Here is a 19,211-nt window from a genome sequence, read left to right as displayed (position 1 = left end):
AGAAGTAAAAGTAGGTAGTTATTTCATGGGGTGTAAAGCCGGCGCTCCCACTTCACGCAATGTCCGCTGATGCCGCTGTCACTGCAGTGGGCCAGACGATTAGCTGATGGATGGGGTTTATGAGCAGCGAATACCTGTCCATCAAATACTGATGGCCTATCGGAGGATAGGTCATCAGAGGAAAAATAGGACAGGAAACTCTTTTTAGAAGGACCCTCTACCATAAGAAAGCAAGTCTTAAAACTAAACTGTATACCTCTCTTCTTATTTCCAGAAGTGTCGCTGGAGATGCTGGACCTCCTGGAACAGCACCTTAATTGACTGCCAGAGAATCCCAACAAAGGCCGTAAGTAGTGATTTTATGGGGTGACACCTAGAAAATTCTCATAGCGGCCATCTACACAGTATAAAACTGGGCAGTAGTGACGGGCTGTGTCTTATAGGGGAACACTTCTATAGACGCATATTAGTTAGAGAAGGGAAGCAGTTATACCAGCGCTAGAGCTTATATAGAGAGATTATATAGGCTGCAGCATCTAATCAGTGTTTCTCAACTCCAGTCCTCAGGACCCCAAAACAGGCCATGTCTTCAGGATTTCCTTAGTATTGCACAGATGATGTAATTATTGTCAGTGCCTCAGACATTGCTACCAGTGATCTTACTATAGGCCATCTTGAAAACATGACCTGTTGGGGGTCCTGAGGACTGGAGTTGAGAAACACTGATGGCCATGATGGGGGCCAGCTCTGATTGTGGCTATAGTCAGCAGATACAGTCAGCTATAGGAATTAGCTGGTAGCAGCCAGGTATAAAGCAAGCATGACTACCGAGCTTGTTCCATACTCGCCCTACAGCTCAATGACATACGTTTATGTGATTGGTCATTTAAGGGTTAACTTTAAAGGGATTTTCTGTGTGCTTAAAAATTATGTTAACTGTGAAAAAGGAGAGAGAATTTTAAAAAATAACAGATATTGCCCAGTAAATCCCCCGCGATCCCAGTGCGGATGCTGCAGCAGATCCTGCGGGAGATTTCTGTTGAAAACAACAGTAGTGGCAACAACACCAACAGCGGCAGCAACAATAGCGGCAGCTGTGGAAACAATAGTGGCGGCAACAACACTAACAGTGGCGCCAACAACAGTGTCAGCCGTGGAAACAACAGTGGTGACAAGAACACCAACAGCGGCGGCAACAACAGTGTCAGCTGTGGAAACAACAGTGACAATAGTGGTAACAACGTCAGCCGAGGAAACAACAACGGTGGTAGCAACACCAAAAGCGGCAACAACAGTGTCAGCTATGGAAGCATAAACTTTCATTTTTCCACCCCCACTTTCAAAAACCATAACTTTATTTTCCAACTACTCTTTTCCAGAACTGTCAGCAGTGCTGCCGGATGACCCCGAGGAGAGGTATCCTTGGATGCGGAAAGACAAAAGTAAAAGTAGGTAGTTATTTCATGGGTTGTGAAGCCGGCGCTCCCCCTTCCTCCAATGTCCGCTGATGCTGCTGTCACTGCAGTGGGCCAGATGATCAGCTGATGAAAGGGGTTTCTGAGCAGCGGACCCCGTCCATCAAATACTGATGGCCTATCGGAGGATAGGTCAACAGAGGAAAAACAAGACAGGAAACCCATTTTAGAAGGACCTTCTAGCATAGGAAAGCAAGTCTCAAAACTAATCTTATACCTCTCTTCTTATTTCCAGAAGTGTCACGGGAGATGCTGGACCTCCTAGAACAGCTCATTAATTGGCTGCCACAAAATCCCAACAAAGCCCGTAAGGGGTGATCTTGTGAGGTGACACATAGAGACTTCACAATTTTTCACCAATTGTTTATTTGTGGATATTGTCCATACCAGAAGCCCAGGATGACCAAGTTCTCATGCCACTGCTGCTGCAGGCTATAAGTGGCGGACACACTGTTCCACTTTTCAATGACTGTAAGTAATACATTTATTTAGTTTGATAGTTTTTAGTTAAATTTAATAAATCTCCTTTCATATAAGTTACTTTTTCACTAATAAATATGATAAATAAAATATTGTCGTTTAATTTTGTTAGTCTGTGAGACTAATATGTAGTGAAAGGGTAACTTGAAAATTTGTTTAGTGATTTAGGGTTACTAATGTTTTCCTTGTTCAGTTGTGGGCACGTTGTCACGATGGGGGAGGGCATCAGCTTTCCCTGCCCCCTGCTACGGTGGTGCTCACACCCATGATCTGTGTAATGGCCCAGTAGATGGACACGCGTGTCGCTTACTGGTGATGTGACAGAGACCTCCTGCCCCTCACCACTACGGTGCGCACTCCTCCATCGTCCTCAGTGCAATGATCTGAGAGGTCTTACTGTGCGCCGCGTTCCGGTGACACAAGGCCTCCCTCCCCTGCTCCACTCCCGTCTCCTGCCTGAGATATGGCATCCCTTGCATCTCCAGCTGACTACGGAACGCAAACTAAGGTAGCCTTGGAGCTAAAACGCTCTTCTTCTCCCACCGTCTTACTTCCTGTTAATATTTTAGAACTTGTTATATATTCAGTGATATTGGTCTGTTAAGTCATGCTTGATAAAGTTGCTATATGGGCACCGAAACGCGTTGGAACATTGTGAAGCTCTTGTGTTTACCTTTTTATCATTAAAAAACCTGCTTTCTAGTAATATGTGTCTACATTGCATCTTGATGTACGACAAAAGGAGGGTTCTAATTCCCACATCAAACACATCTCTTCTCGCTAATGAGTATTACCAATTTGCCCCTACATTAACTGATGAGCGCCTGTTGTTTTTTCTTTAAACTATAGTTGTCTTTGTCCTGATTCCCTGCCTTGGGTTTTGGAATCTTCCTGTCCCATGGATGCATCTGGTGCAGAAGAAGTGTCCGGCTTACCAGGACTACAGGTGTGGCAGCCTCCCCTCCCCACAAGCTAGCTGTCCACGCCAGGTGAGCCCTTCTCTTTATTCTTTTCATAGTCACTTAGTTTTGTTTCCTCACAAGACTCTATTCTTTTTTTAGTAGTTTTTTTCTCTTACCCCATATCATTGTTATTCAAACTTTATCTCTTTAACAACTTTAAGCTCCCATTATAAATCAGAGCTGCGATAAATGATCCCACTATCCATGATTCCGTCTCTTCTACAATGGAGATACTACAGAGCACAGATCTGATTTTTAGGATGATAATTGCGTTTTTTTTAACATGACAACTTCTTGCCCGTTACCTGGTAATGTAACATTATTTTATCACTGCCCTCAGACAGTGTTATACAGCAGTTTTAGGGGTTTTGGTGAACTTGTGGTTCAGTTCAAATTAATTTGGACCAAACTGAATTTTTCACAAGTTGGTTCCCCACTAGTGAGCGCCGCCGCAGTCCGCCTTGTATCCAACCCACACCTCAGTCACCTACATGTATCCCACGGAGATAGAAGGGGTTAATGCTATAAGCATGCTGATAACCTGTGTATTTCTATGTTATTTACAGGGCTGTCAGATGAGAACACCGTGACCCCCGGAGAGAACCTGACTGTCAAAACTGAAGAGATGAGAAGAACTTTCCTCTTTATCTACATATAATGTCCACCTTCTATTTCTCTGATTTCTACCATTTACCTGTAAACTAGAGGGAGGTTAACCCCTTAATGGTGACTACAGAGTCACGATATCTCATTACATATTATCATGATAATAAAAGTTCCTGTTAGTTTTTTGTTTTGTTCTAGCTTTCCTGTTCTAAGAGATGTGCCCTACAAATCTAGGGTTAGGATTGGATCCCAGTTGTAGGTAATGTATAAAACTAATCAATGTTATTCTCCCCATAGGAACATCTGGACCGGAGGTCCATCTGAGACCGGTTATTATTCTGACCCTTCCCGGTATAAATGGTAAGTGTATAATGACGTTGTTACTATTACTATTTATTCCTCTATAACAAATCCATGGCACGCCAGAGGGGATGATGGGGGGGGGGGGGGGGGCTCTTCTGTCAGGGTAATTATATGATAAAATGATTAAATGTCCGGTATCTCAGTTCTCTCTGATCTTGGACACTGCGGCCAGGTGGCAGCTATCAAAGACAGCCACGTATTTAGCAGACTCGATTTTATTTCACCATACGGTGACACACCGCCTCCACCTCACATGTATGGTGGCTGCCAGAAGGGGTTAATTTATCCAAAGAATAGAAAAAAATTTACGCCATAGAAGAAGCTACCAATGTCTATTGTGTTTCCAATGACTGAAATCTGCTGTTGATAGAACATCTCTGTTTTGCCTTTCAATTAATTTATTATGAATTTTGCATATTGCAGAAAAGCCGGCCAGCATGATAGGAAAAACATCGCCTACAATAACACCAACATACCCTGAAGGTATTTAAAGGTACGAGCTCTAACATGGAGTAGTTGGCGTCAGCGGAGTCATGTTGATGACCCTCATCCCTTTAGCGTTGGACTGACCCACAAGAGGAAACACCCATATAAAAGGAAAATGGTTTGGCGGATTATCATCCAATTTTAGATACAAGTTGTGGAGGAAAGAAGAAGCCTGTTAGGCCATGTCATCAGCATGAAGGCCATTTTGAATACCACCATCTTGGCTTCAACTTCAGTTTTTCTAATAGGAAGATAAGTGTGTGGTACATCAATCTGGTAGAGACTCTCACCAGAGAAACAATGTTGTGCGTCATTTCCTATATTGTTATTCATCCTCTTGTTAAAGCAGTGATTTTTATTTTGTACCAGCAATGTGAATGATGACGTTGTCCCAGCGCCGCAGGATGACCCCGAGGAAAGGTATCCTTGGATCCATGATATAATCAGTAAACGTAAGTAGTTATTTGATTGGGTTACATATGGAGAAAACACTACTTAACCCCTTCCTGCCACAACCCTTTCTCACTTTTGTTTTCATATTTCCATCCTTACTTTCAAAAAATCATAACTTTTTCTATTTTTCCGGCGACGGCTACATGAGGGCGGTCTTTGTGGGACAAGTTGTATTTTCAGTGGTGCCATTTAATATACAGCACTGTATAATGTATCAGAAAACTTTTAAAATCAAGTGGGATGAAATGAAAACTAGGAAATCTTATAACTTTTGGGAGGAGGGGTCGTTTTCATGGCCCTCAGCGTGCAGCAGGAATGATGTGTTGTCTGTATTTTGTGGGTCAGTATGATGATGGTGATATCAAATTTATATTTTTTGTGCTGTGAATTTTTGGTCACTTTTTATTTAATTGTTTGTAGAGATGGATTGACCAAAAAAAGCACAGTATTGGCATTGTGTGAATATATATAATTTTTGATATTCCAGATATTTATGCACAGCTGGTTGTGTGTATAAATTGGGCAACATTGTCATCTTATGCTATTCCTCATTTCTGATACTTCTCCACATCGCTATTTTTCAAGATGGCCGCCGCATCCCTGCGGATATGCAGCTTGAACCTACATTTATCACAATTCCCTGCTCCGTACTTTCTTCTTGTGTATGTCCTGCTAAGCACTGCCCTGCTATTGGTCAGCAATCCAGTCCTGAGAGCTGAATACAAAAAAGCCTGTTCGCAGTTGTTCTTACTCCGAACCCCCATTGACTTCTATGGGGACTAGAGATGAGCGAGCATACTGGTTAAGGCAAAATACTCGAGCGAGTATTGCCATTTTCAAGTACATGCTCGTCTCAAAAGATGCAGCGGCCGGTGGGGGTGAGCAGTGAGTTGCGGGAGTGAGCATGGGGGGGTGGGAAGGAGAGAGTGTGAGAGAGATCTCCCCTCTCCCCCGCCCCCCTGCTGGCCCCCAAATCTTTTGAGACTCGAAAAGGGCAATACTCGCTCAAGTAATTTGCCTTAGTTAGTACGCTCGCTCATCTCTAATGGGGACACAGAAAGGTAAAGCATGTTCTAGCGTCTTTTTGTGCGACCAAAATACGCACACCAAAATTTGCGCATGTGAACAAACCCAATGAAATCAATGGGTTCTATTCTCTGTGCGTCCATGTGATGACGGCCTAACACTGACCAGTAGAGAGCCAGGGCCAGCCAGGATATCCCCACTCTCATCACAGTCCACATCTGGGATATATAGCATGTTAAATGAGTATAAAAACTAGAACGTAGTTCCAAAAGTTACACATTTAAGCCAAAGCCTCCAGAAGAATCAAGGAACGTGAGATTGTCAGGCCATTGTACCGGGCTCTAACAGTAAGCCGTAGTTGGCATACCTAAAGTAGCAGTTTGCGGGTATAGTAACATTAAACTGCATGAACTAAAAAGCTGCCCTCACTTACTATATCAGTAAGGATGGTCACTGCATAAAGCCCTCAGAATGAGGATTCAGTAAAGTGGTGCAGATGGGGCAAATGTGGATTACCCCACAGGGAAGTATTCAGAGGACATTTAGCCGCCTCCTCGGGACAGAATGCCACACTTTAAGGCTCAGCATCATAGGGGTGGCAAAACAATCCCCATGGAAATACGGCCCCTCAGTACCAGCCCTCTGATCCAAGCCCACTGCTTGATTGTAATTAGATGAGGACAACCACCAGCCTGAATAAACCAGTTGGTTAGCTAAAGAAGGGCACCCCCGCCCACCCACCAATCAATCGGAAGGCAAAGGGCTTCTTATTTAAAGCTTGGAAGGCAGGCTCTACATAACATGCTGCGTACTAGTACTATTAGGTGGAGAGTATCAGAAAATTTGGGGGAAACTAGGGGAATTTTGGGGAGTTATAGCTGACATACACAAATTTAGACAATAGTTTAATTTTCAATAAATTTATGCAGCCTACTAAGGTAAAGGGGAGGTAGTCCCAGTGGTGGCCAACTCCTGGGCCCAGCCAAAAACTGTACATCCTATAGCGGGAACGGGTTATATTCCTGCACCCATGTAACATGGCTAAGCGAGCAGAGATTGTACAATAATATGTGTTTAAACTAACGCAAAAGCGTGTCGTTAATGATGTAACTGCGTGGCACTTGACAAGCATCTTTTCACATACTAAAGTATGAGGTAACACTTATAAGAGAAGCGCCCTCTAAATCTCGGGTTGGGATTGCAGCCCAAATGTAGATGATATATGAAGCTAATGAATGCCATGTTCTCCCCACAGGAACATCTGGAGCGGAGGTCAGAATTAGGACCGCTATTATTCTGACTATTCCTGCTACAATGGAGATACTATGAAGCACAGATCTTATGGTTTGGATTGTGTTTGTGGCTTTTTTCAACATCATGACTTCTTGTCCGTTACCTGGTAAGTTACATTATTTCATGGCTGCCTTTAGATAGTATTATACAGCAGTTTTAGGGGTTTTGGTGAATTTGTGGTTCAGTTCAAATTAATTTGGACCAAACTGATTTTTCACAAGTTGGTTCCCCACTAGTGGGCGCCGCCGCAGTCCGTGCCATTTACAGGAGATTATTTTGTTAGAATCTTCTAGTCTTCCTGTAATAGGAGATATGCCCTATAAATCTCAGGTTCAGATTGGAGCCCAAAAGTAGATGATGTATGAAGCTAATGAATGCCTTGTTCTCCCCATAGGAACATCTGGACCGGAGATCAGAATTAGGACCGTTATTATCCTGACTATTCCTGCTACAATGGAGATACTACGAAGCACAGCGTTTATTTTCTTGATTCTTTTTTTTTGGACACGGCAGCTTCTCGCCTGTTACCTGGTAATGTTACATTATTTTATCACCACTTTTAGACAGTGTTAGGGCGCCCACCCACTGGCGTTTTTTTTCACTGCGAAATTCGCAGGTTTTTTTTTTCTGCAGGGGGTCTATGGGACTTGTAATGTAAAAATCGCGACCGCGATTTTAGCTTTGCATGTCCCATAGCCCAAAGACGCCTGCAGAAAAAAAAAAACGCTGCGAATTTCACAGTAAAAAAACGCTAGTGGGTGGGCGCCCTAATACAGCAGTTTTAGGGGTTTTGGTGAACTTGTGGTTAAGTTCAAATTAATTTGCACCAAACTGATTTTTCACAAGTTGTCTCCCCACTAGTGAGCGTCCCCGCAGTCCGCGCCATTTACAGGATATTAGTTAGAATTCGCTAGTCTTCCTGTAATAGGAGATGCGCCCTATAAATCTCGGGTTGGGATTGGAGCCCAAAAGTAGATGATGGATGAAACTAATGAATGCCATTTTCTCCCCATAGGAACATCTAGACCGGAGGTCAGAATTAGGATCCGTTATTATTTAGACTATTCCTAGTATAAACGGTAAGTGTATAATGATGTCACTACTATAACTAGAAAAAATGTAGAACTGGCAGCATATGGGTATGTAGTAGAAAAGAGTAATTTATTCTCCCATCACAACAGACAGCGACGTTTCGGCCTGACAGCCTTCCTCATGCTTGTCTGTTGTGATGGGAGAATAAATTAGTCTTTTTTACTGCATCCCCATATGCTACCAGTTCTACAATTTTTCTATATGGACTTTCTATGGAGTGTGCAGTTTGAAACACCTTGACTAGCTATTGCATACAATGGCCTGACCCAGTGTGGGAAGTTTAGTGCTGCTGGTGCAAAACCTGTTTTATGTACTTTGGCCATTACTATTACTATTACTTCCTCTAGTTTATGTCATTACTTATAACTGTAGGAAACTGTTCCCCAATTTATAAAAGATACAGACAACCTCAATATATTGACATAATGGGGGTATTAGGGTTGTCCAGGGCTAGAAAAACATGGTGTTTTTTTTCCCCCAAAACAGCGCCACCCTTCTTTGTGTGTTGTTTTTGGAATTGCAGTTCATCTTCCATTCACTTCAACAAAAGGTTATTAAGCTAATTTTAATTTAGATTTTTTTTCAATTCAAGTCCTAATAGGGGACTTGAATTAGTGATCGTTTGATTGCATGTAGAATATACTGCAATACTTAGGTTACATGGCCTAGCCGGTTCCTCCCTTCCTCTACAGTTTGTGTCTAACGTTGGATCATCATCCGCTAAACCATTTTCATTTTCTCTGGGTGTTTCCTTGCTTTGAGACCCCACTATATATATTGGTTTGCTCCGTGCTTTGTGATTGAAGTCAGTATGTTCTTGTTTCTTACAGGAGATACAGCTACAGAAGACCTGCTGCCCACCACCCGGCTACATATACTGAAGGTAATATAGCATGTCTGTCCATAGAGGATATAGACTTATTTAACAGGATGCAGACATAAGAGACTGTAAGGGGAGATGTGGGAATCTACCCAGGTATATAACTGTATGTGACTTACTGACATAGATGCATTTGTGTACTAGGAAAGCGTGAGGACGTCTATGGGTTAGGGCTCATTCACATGGGCATATATGTATTTCAGTTACATAAATATGCAGCGTATTTATGTGACTGAAATGTGCATACTTTCTGCTTATTGTGCACAAAAAAACCCCTGAAAGGCTGTTCCCAATGATTTCAGTTTAATATGGGTTATTTTGGTACATAATATACACTAAAATAAGAAATGCTTATTTTTTCTTACGTGACTGAAATACGCACACGGGAATTAACCCATTGAACTCACTGTTTTATTCACTGTGTAATACGCTGTATATTTATGTTCATGTGAAAAAGCCCTCACTGTATAACTGGGGACTGTGTGTGAGCGTGCGGATGGAAAAGAGTTTTGTTGTGGCCCCCGCGGACGCTTTAATAAGCTGCTGTAGATGCGGAGCCTTAACCTGTAGAGACACTGAGTGCTGATCGGTGTGATCTGTGGAGAGCGTGTACCAGCCCGGATGAGTAGGTAAAGGGACAGCAAACACAAAGAGATTAGGAATACAAAGTGTCTGTTGAATCCCGTATGGGCGGTTAATCTGAGAGTTGAACTGTAAGTCTGATAAAGTGACTTACAGCTGGTTCCACTTAAACTGGTAGCAGCCAGGTATGAAGCAAGCATGGCTACCGAGCTTGTTCCATACTCACCCTACAGTCGCACGTTTATGTGATTGGTCATTAAAGGGTTAACTTTAAAGGGATTTTCTGTATGCTTAAAAATTATTCTAACAGTGAAAAAGGAGAGAGAATTTAAAAAAAACCACACATATTGTCCTGTAAATCCCCGCGATCCCAGTGCGGATGCTGTGGCGGATCCTGCGGGAGAGTTTTGCTTTGATTTCTGTTTGCACTTCTAAAGAATATATCATTCTTGTTTTTCTCAGGTCATAACAGAATAACCATCTGGAAACCGTACTGTGAAGGTAAAATATTCTCCCATCTAATAAATCCTGCATATTATGGGTATCATCTCTGCACAGTATACACACAGATCACCTATAGATTATACACATATAGTGACTGACTAAGAACCCCCACAGATAAAACATGTCTTACAGGTTAACTGTATAAAGGACTGCTCCTTTCCAGAACTGTCAGCAATACTGACAACAGCCGCAACAACAGCATCAGCCATGGAAACAACAGTGGCGATAACAACAGTGTCAACTGTGGAAACAACAGTGACAGTGGCTGCAACAACAGCGTCAGCCGTGGAAACAACAGTGGAGGTAACAACACCAAAAGCGGCAACAGCATTGTCAGCCATGGAAACATAAACTTTTATTTTTTCATCCCCATTTTCAAAAACCATAACCCTATTGTTTTATTTTTCACCAGTACCATTTAACATTCAACACTGTATAAATGACTTCTCTTTTCCACATCTGTCAGCAGTGCTGCCGGATGACCATGAGGAGAGGTATCCTTGGATGCGGAAAGCCAGGAGTAAAAGTAGGCAGTTATTTCATGGGTTGTGAATCCGTTGCTCCCACTTCCTCCAATGTCCGCTGATGCTGCTGTCACTGCAGTGGGCCAGACGATCAGCTGATGGATGGGGTTTCTGAGCAGCGGACCCCTGTCCATCAACTAATGATGGCCTATCGGAGGATAGGTCATCAGAGGAAAAACAGGACAGGAAACTCTTTCTAGAAGGACCCTCTACCATAAGAATCCCAACAAAGGCCGTAAGGGGTGATCTTATGGGGTGATAAAGATAATTCTTAGAGCGGCCATCTATATGCTCTCCTCCATAAGAAAGCATGTTTTAAAACTAATCTGTATAAATCTCTTCTTATTTCCAGAGCTGTCACAGGAGATGCTGGACTTCCTGGAACAGCACCTTAATTGACTGCCAGAGAATCCCAACAAAGGCCGTAAGTAGTGATTTTATGGGGTGATACACAGATAATTCTCATAGCAGCCATCTACATAGTATAAACTGGGCAGTAGTGACGGGCTGTGTCTTATAGGGGAACTCTTCTATAGACGCATGTTAGTTAGAGAAGGGACGCAGTTATACCAGCGCTAGAGCTTATATAGAGAGATTATATAGGCTGCAGCATCTAAGTAGATAAATGGCCATGATGGGAGCCAGCTCTGATTGTGGCTATAGTCAGCAGATGTCAGCTGTAGGAATTAGCTGGTAGCAGCCAGGTATGAAGCAAGCATGGCTACCAAGCTTGTTCCATACCCTACAGATCAATGATGTACGTTTATGTGATTGGTCACTAAAGAATTAACTTTAAAGGGATTTTCTTTGTGCTTAAAAATTATCCTAACTGTGAAAAAGGAGAGAGAATTTTTAAAAATGACAGATATCGCCCTGTAAATCCCCCGCGATCCCAGTGCGGATGCTGCGGCGGATCCTGCGGAAGAGTTTTGCTTTGATTTCTATTTGAACTTCTAAAGAATATATAATTCTTGGTTTTCTCAGGTCGTAACATGAAAACCATCCGAAAACCGTACTCTGAAGGTAAAGTCTTCTCCCATCTATTAGTGCCTGTATATTATGTGTATCATCTCTACACAGCATACACACAGATCATCGCTATAGATTATACAGTTTTGCTTTGATTTCTGTTGAAAACTACAGCGTCAGCAGTGGAAACAACAGTGGTGATAACAAAACTAACAGCCGCGGATACAACAGCGTCAGCCGTGGAAACAACAGTTGTGACAACAAAACCAACAGCGATGGCTACAACAGTGACAGCTGTGGAAACAACACTAACAGTGGCAGCAACAACGTCAGCCGTGGAAACATAAACTTTTATTTTTCCATCCCTACTTTCAAAAAACATAACCTTATTTTTCCGACTACATGAAGCTACATGGGGCTGTTTTTGCAGTTGTATTTTTCAACAGTACCATTTAACATTCAGCACTGTATTAATGACTTCTCCTTTCCAAATCTGTCAGCAGTGCTGCCGGATGACCCCGAGGAGAAGTATCCTTGGATGCGGAAAGCCAAAAGTAAAAGTAAGTAGTTATTTCATGGGTTGTGAAGCCGGCGCTCCCACTTCATGCAATGTCTGCTGATGCCGCTGTCACTGCAGTGGGCCAGACGATCAGCTGATGGATGGGGTTTCTGAGCAGCGGACCCCTGTCCATCAAATACATTTATGTGATTGGTCATTTAAGGGTTAATTTAAAGGGATTTTCTTTGTGCTTAAAAATTATCCTAACATTATTTAACATTCAACACTGTATAAATGACTTCTCCTTTCCACATCTGTCAGCAGTGCTGCCGGATGACCCCGAGGAGAGGTATCCTTGGATGCGGAAAGCCAAAAGTAAAAGTAAGTAGTTATTTCATGGGTTGTGAAGCCGGCGCTCCCACTTCATGCAATGTCTGCTGATGCCGCTGTCACTGCAGTGGGCCAGACGATCAGCTGATGGATGGGGTTTCTGAGCAGCGGACCCCTGTCCATCAAATACATTTATGTGATTGGTCATTTAAGGGTTAATTTAAAGGGATTTTCTTTGTGCTTAAAAATTATCCTAACATTATTTAACATTCAACACTGTATAAATGACTTCTCCTTTCCACATCTGTCAGCAGTGCTGCCGGATGACCCCGAGGAGAGGTATCCTTGGATGCGGAAAGCCAAAAGTAAAAGTAAGTAGTTATTTCATGGGTTGTGAAGCCGGCGCTCCCACTTCATGCAATGTCTGCTGATGCCGCTGTCACTGCAGTGGGCCAGATGATCAGCTGATGGATGGGGTTTCTGAGCAGCAGACCCCTGTCCATCAAATACTGATGGCCTATCGGAGGATAGGTCATCAGAGGAAAAACAGGACAGTAAACTCTTTTTAGAAATACCCTCTACCATAAGAAAGCAAGTCTTAAAACTAAGCTGTATACATCTCTTCTTATTTTCAGAAGTGTCGCAGGAGATGCTGGACCTCCTAGAACAGCTCATTAATTGGCTGCCAGAAAATCCCAACAAAGGCCGTAAGGGGTGATCTTATGGGGTGACACCTAGAGAATTCTCATAGCAACCATCTACACAGTAGTGACAGGCTGTGTCTTATTAGGGAATACTTTTATAGACGCATGTTAGTTAGAGAAGGGACGCAGTTATACCAGCGCTAGAGCTTATATAGAGAGATTATATAGGCTGCGGCATCTAAGTAGATAAATGGCCATGATGGGAGCCAGCTCTGATTGTGGCTATAGTCAGCAGATGTCAGCTGTAGGAATTAGCTAGTAGCAGCCAAGTATGAAGCAAGCATGACTACCGAGCTTGTTCCATACTCACCCTACAGATCAATGCCGCACGTTTATGTGATTGGTCACTAAAGAATTAACTTTAAAGGAATTTTCTTTATGCTTAAAAATTATCCTAACTGTGAAAAAGGAGAGAGAATTTTTAAAAATGACAGATATCGCCCTGTAAATCCCCCGCGATCCCAGTGCGGATGCTGGGGAAGAGTTTTGCTTTGATTTCTGTTTGCACTTCTAAAGAATATATCATTCTTGTTTGTCTCAGGTCGTAGCAGAATGAACATCAGGAAGCCGTTCCTTGAAGGCAGCAACAGCAACAGTGACAGCTGTGGAAACAACAGTGACATTGGCAGAAATAACAGTGTCAGCCGTGGAAACAACAGCGGTGGCAACAACAGTGTCAGCTGTGAAAACAACAGCAGCGGCAACAACACCAACGTCAAAAATGGTGTCAGCCATAGAAAGAACAGCAGCGGCAACAACAGTGTCAGCCGTGAAAACGACAGCGGCGGCACAAAACCGACAGCGGCGGCAACAACAGCGTCAGCCGTGGAAATAGCAGCGGCGGCAAAAACAGTGTCAGCTGTGGAAACAACAGCGTCATCCGTAGAAAGAACAGCGGCGGCAACAACACCAACAGCGGTGGCAAAAACAGTGTAAGCCGTGGAAACAACAGCGGTGACAACAACAGTGTCAGTCGTGGAAACAACAGCGGTGGCAACAATACCAACAGCGGCAACAACAGTGTGACCCCAGTAAAGGGCCTTAAACCTCAACATGCATGTTTACTTTTAAAGCTGGGGCTTGACTGAGTTGCCGGGCTCCTACTCTAACCAGTAGGAATGGAGAAACCTCAGATCCAGGCAGTTTAACCCCTTACATGCCACAATCAAAAGCAACTGCAGCATGTAAGCAGATGAAAGGTGGAGGGGGCTCCTTCTGTCACCCATCGACACCATGGAATGGGATTGCAAGATACCAATGTGTTCCCATGGCAGCCGGAAGCTTGACAAAGGCCTCCACATTTACCGTGTAACTCGGCGTATTAAACCCTGCCTCCAGTAATACGCTGCTGTCATAGTAGAATGCATCACATAAGCTTGGTGAATGCCAAAAAAAACCCTAATAAAAAGCAATCCAAGTCACATGTACTTCAAAATAGTACCAATAAAAACTACAACTCTTCCTGCAAAATACAAGACCTCATATAGCTCGATTCCTGGAAATATAAAGATGTCAAGGGTCTTAGCGATGCAAAATCAATTATCTTTAAAAAATGTGTTTTTATTGTGCAAAAGTAGGAAAAAATAAAAAAAAAATTGTACAAACATAAGAATGCTTTTATGTTATTTTTACCGAATGGTGAATGCTGTAAAACAAGTGGTGGGTTTTCTGGACATAGATTACATTATATCTACCCCCAGAGTGCTGCCATTAAAAATACACCTCATCCCAAAAACCAAGCCCTCCTACGACTCAGTCAATGAGTCATGGCTCTTACAATGCAATGGTGAAAATCGCTGGGTCCTTAAGACTTTTACAACTGCATACTAAAACCAAGGAAGAAAGATTCCAACTGGGGAACCAGAGATAAACAGGGGAGGGGGCGAATATACAATAAGTCCACTCAGCAGGACCAACAAGACAGGAAGAACAGAACTCCATAGAGCGAGGCGTCCTACACCCCTGAGGAGAGGGAGAGAATTACGCAGCCATCGCTACTGCAGCTGAGGGGCAAGTTACCCAAATCCCTAGGTTTTATTAAATTTGTCTAGGCAGATCCACCGAGATCTATGCAGCCCCGGTCGGCCCCTTAGGATGCTTCCAATTGAGTAAAATGACTTTTTTGGCCTAAAAAAAAAGCTTATATAAGGTGCGGGTCGCCATAATCAACAAGATATCATCCACAAGCCCGAAAAGACAAACCTTGGGATGCATGATCCACGGTGGCCCTAAGGCCTCATGTCCACGGGGAAAATTAGGCCCGCTACGGATTCTCCATGGAGAATCCATAGCGGGTCCCTCCTGCCCCGCGGACATGAGTGCTGAAAATAAGAATAAACTTACCTGCAGCGGACCGGGCAGGTCTTCTCTTCTTCATGGCCGGATCTTCTTTCTTCGGCCGGCAGATGTGCTCAGCACGCCGGCAGCGCGCCGCGCACATGCGCCGGGCACATCCGCAAGGCCGAAGAAAGAAGATCCGGCCGTGAAGAAGAGAAGACCTGCCCGGTCCGTTGTGGGTAAGTTATTCTTATTTTAGATCTCCCGCGGATCCGGACGGCTTCCATAGGCTTCAATAGAAGCCTGCGGGAGCCTTCCCCGTGGGCGACCCGCATGAAAATGGAGCATGTCCATTTTTTTTCATGCTCCATATTTTTTTAAATTCCCTTTTATTGAGCATCCGCGGGTATTTATCTACCCGCGGGTGGTCAATGCATCCCGTCAGTAGTCCTACTGGTTGTTATACTCCCAGAACACGGGCTGCATTAGTTACACATCATGAACAAGTCGCTGAAGCGGACAGACCCGGAGTATATAATCTAGACGGGAGATAGTAATTCTAGGTATAAAATTAATCTTATCGTTAAGGCCGGCTTCACATGGGCGTATGCACAATTGCGCACGCCTTAGGGCAACTTTTTTGCGCTATGAAGAAAGCTTTTTCCCCACGCATGTTGGCACATTTTACACACACTGGTTGAAATAGGTGATTCAGCTAATGAGTTCCAGATGGTTCTTATTCCAGCGGAATTACGCAATGTTTCATGCATCTCCCTGCATGTTGCACGCACACTTGCGCAACCCCCATTGACTTCTATGGGGACCTTTGGTGCACAAATACACAGTATGATAGAGCATGTTATGTTTTTTTGTGTAACCGAAATGTGCACGCTAAAACTTGTGCATGTGAACAAACCCAATGAAATCAAAGGGTTCTATTCTCTGTGCATTGTGCATACAAAGATGTCTATTTGACAACGGCCTAACACTGACCAGTAGAGGGCGAGAGCCAGCCAGGATATCCCCGCTCTCATCACAGTCCACATCTGGGATATCTAGCATGTTAAATGAATATAAAAATTAGAACGTAGTTAGAAAAGTTGTACATTTAAGCCAAAGCCTCCAGAAGAATCAAGGAAGATGGTCAGGGCATTGAACTAGGCTCTAACAGCAAACTATGGTTGGTAATACCTAAAGTAGCAGTTAGCTGGTATATTACAATTGCAGAGGACTTACACACTTGGATTGTGAGAGGCTCAATAACTAGAACAAAAAGGGCCAGAGGTGGAGACCGCCCAGTCACATACCTCTGTCAGAGAGAACCACGCAGAGATATGAGTATTAGTTCTGCCACTAGCCACTGGGGAGCTATAGAACATCTGCAGCCATTTCATGAAAACTAACCCAAACCCAAAGCTCTGGCAAGATAAAATGTAGTCATTACTCATCTTGTTACCACAGCCTATCATAGCATCTCTTGGAGCATAAGACAAACTACCCCTCTTTGAAGCACATACACTGTACTCTGGATCAATGCTGCAGAATAATAGGCTAAAATGGATTAATGTATGTCTTTTTCCAGCTTTGCAAACTACACTGTGTTGACAAAAGAATTTGGATACCAACCAATTCTTTGCTGTCAGACGAAAGAGGATAGGCAAATCAAAAGTGTGAGCATCAGGTATAAAGTAGAACATCACACAGGTGTATCCCAGTACAGAAGCCATCAGAATGTCACCAGGTGTAGAGTTGACTTTTTTTCCAACCGGGTATGGTGATGGGCCTGAACAGCCAATCAGTACAGGACATTGCATCACCTTTGGACCTTCCACTGTTGGCGATGTTATTTGGAAATAGAAAACATCTGGTGTGTGTGCAGCCACATTCGGGAGATGTAGTTAACTGAGATGTAGTTAACAAGTTGTGAAGGCATTCCGCACATTGTCTACCTCCACTTCACTGAACCACAGGCTTTATCTTGGTCAATAAATAGAGGAATCCAATTCCCACTATTGGATGCAGATTTGTGAGATTGGTAAAAGAGATGTAAGGTTCCTATCCGCACTCTTTCCAGGCATAACGACTAATTAGTCAGCATGTATAATGTCTTTATGGATGGAATTGATATGAATGGCTAGTGTTTTGGTAAGGAATTTAATGTTATTAAGAAGAGAAATGGAATGATAAGAACTACAGTCTTTCAGGTCCTTCCCAGGTTTGGGAATTGGGACTATCAGAGCCTCTCGCAGGGTGCCCGGCATGATGTCCTCCCAAAGGATAGACTTGTAAAGTATAGGAAGCCTAGAGGCCAAGAATTTCATGATGTTTTATACCACTCAATGGGAAATCCAGCAGTGCTTGAAGAGCTCTTGTTTGTACTGAACCGCAGCCACTAGATGCAGTAGGCTGGTGGTCCGCCATAATGGTAGGCCTTGCAAATTGCTAGAATTTATTGGTAAACTTCGATGGCTTGGTTGAGGTGAACATAAATGTGCGGAGATGGGGAAAAAGACAATTGTAGGCCGAAGCTTATATAAGCGCTCATTCCACTGACTCCGACACAATGGCTTGTGCACACTGAGCCATAGAAACCAATAAGACCATGTGCACTGGTGCATATATGACATGTCGGAGTGTAATGTTTTAGCTTCAGATCTATGCTGGCGGCATCTATCTCCTCACTACTGATTGGGGTGCTTTCAGTATATTAGTACCACTGATACCAGTCAGTAACTGGTGCATATACACAAATGTGCAGAGATGGGGGGAAAAGACAATTGTAGGCCGAAGCTTATATAATCGCTCATTCCACTGACTCCAACACAATGGCTTGTGCACACTGAGCCATAGAAACCAATAAGACCATGTACACTGGTGCATATATGACATGTCGGGGAGCTGTAGTGTAATGTTTTAGCTTCATATCTATGCTGTTGGCATCTGTCTCTTCACTACTGATTGGGGTGCTTTCGGTATATTAGTACCACTGATACCAGTCAGTAACTGGTGCATATATGAACTCCTTTCTCCTATATTACTTTGGAACATATTAAAAAGAATAGGACCCCGGACAGACCCCAACTAATCTCTAGAAAGGGGGGATTCCAGCATTGATGGTGAGATTATACAGATGTGGCCACACATGCGCTCCTGCTACACACAACTCTATTGGAGGCAGTTTATACCAGCATGTAATTTAATGTTGTTAATAATAATGTACATACCGTATTTGCACTTCTTTATGTATGTATTTCCTTAAAGGACATCAGAATATCCGCTGTATGTTATGCCGTGACATAAGTAAGGCAGTACAGCAGGGTAATAGAGCCTCTATGCAAACTTTATCACATGTTGTATCCAAACTAGAGGCGGTACAATAGGATACAATAGCCTCCATGCCCGCTGGTATGACATTTTGTATTCAAGTTAGAGGCGATACAGCAGGGTAGTAGAGCCTCCATGTCCACACATATCTCATCTTCTATCCAAGCTAGATGCGATACAACAGGGTACTGGAGCCTCCATGTCCACACATATCTCATCTTCTATCCAAGCTAGATGCGATACAACAAGGTACCGGAGCCTCCATGCCCACCAGTATCACATCTTGAATCCAAGCTAGAGGCAGTGCAATAGAGTACTAGAGCCTCCATGCTCATCCGTACGACATCTTGTATCCAAGCCAGAGGCAGTACAGCTGAGTACT

The 19,211-nt window shown here is 43.3% G+C and overlaps 1 protein-coding gene across 1 annotated transcript in view; it reads left to right on the top strand.

Annotated features, from left to right (window-relative positions):
* Positions 1-1,008: 1,008 nt before the first annotated feature.
* Positions 1,009-19,211, top strand: part of LOC136619492 (uncharacterized protein DDB_G0283357-like) — a 78,464-nt gene continuing 60,261 nt past the window's right edge. Inside the window, exons 1-13 of the mRNA XM_066594414.1 lie at positions 1,009-1,267; positions 1,711-1,782; positions 3,821-3,883; positions 4,310-4,369; positions 7,107-7,123; positions 8,160-8,176; positions 10,366-10,505; positions 11,711-11,749; positions 12,142-12,255; positions 12,516-12,575; positions 12,836-12,895; positions 13,160-13,231; positions 13,770-14,160. Of these exons, the coding sequence (XP_066450511.1) occupies positions 1,009-1,267; positions 1,711-1,782; positions 3,821-3,883; positions 4,310-4,369; positions 7,107-7,123; positions 8,160-8,176; positions 10,366-10,505; positions 11,711-11,749; positions 12,142-12,255; positions 12,516-12,575; positions 12,836-12,895; positions 13,160-13,231; positions 13,770-14,160 (1,364 nt within the window). The remainder of the gene's footprint in view (positions 1,268-1,710; positions 1,783-3,820; positions 3,884-4,309; positions 4,370-7,106; positions 7,124-8,159; positions 8,177-10,365; positions 10,506-11,710; positions 11,750-12,141; positions 12,256-12,515; positions 12,576-12,835; positions 12,896-13,159; positions 13,232-13,769; positions 14,161-19,211) is intronic.

The sequence above is a fragment of the Eleutherodactylus coqui genome, chromosome 1 (genome assembly GCF_035609145.1).
Source record: "Eleutherodactylus coqui strain aEleCoq1 chromosome 1, aEleCoq1.hap1, whole genome shotgun sequence".
Lineage (NCBI taxonomy): Eukaryota > Metazoa > Chordata > Amphibia > Anura > Eleutherodactylidae > Eleutherodactylus > Eleutherodactylus coqui.
This window is presented reverse-complemented; position numbering and strand designations above follow the sequence as displayed.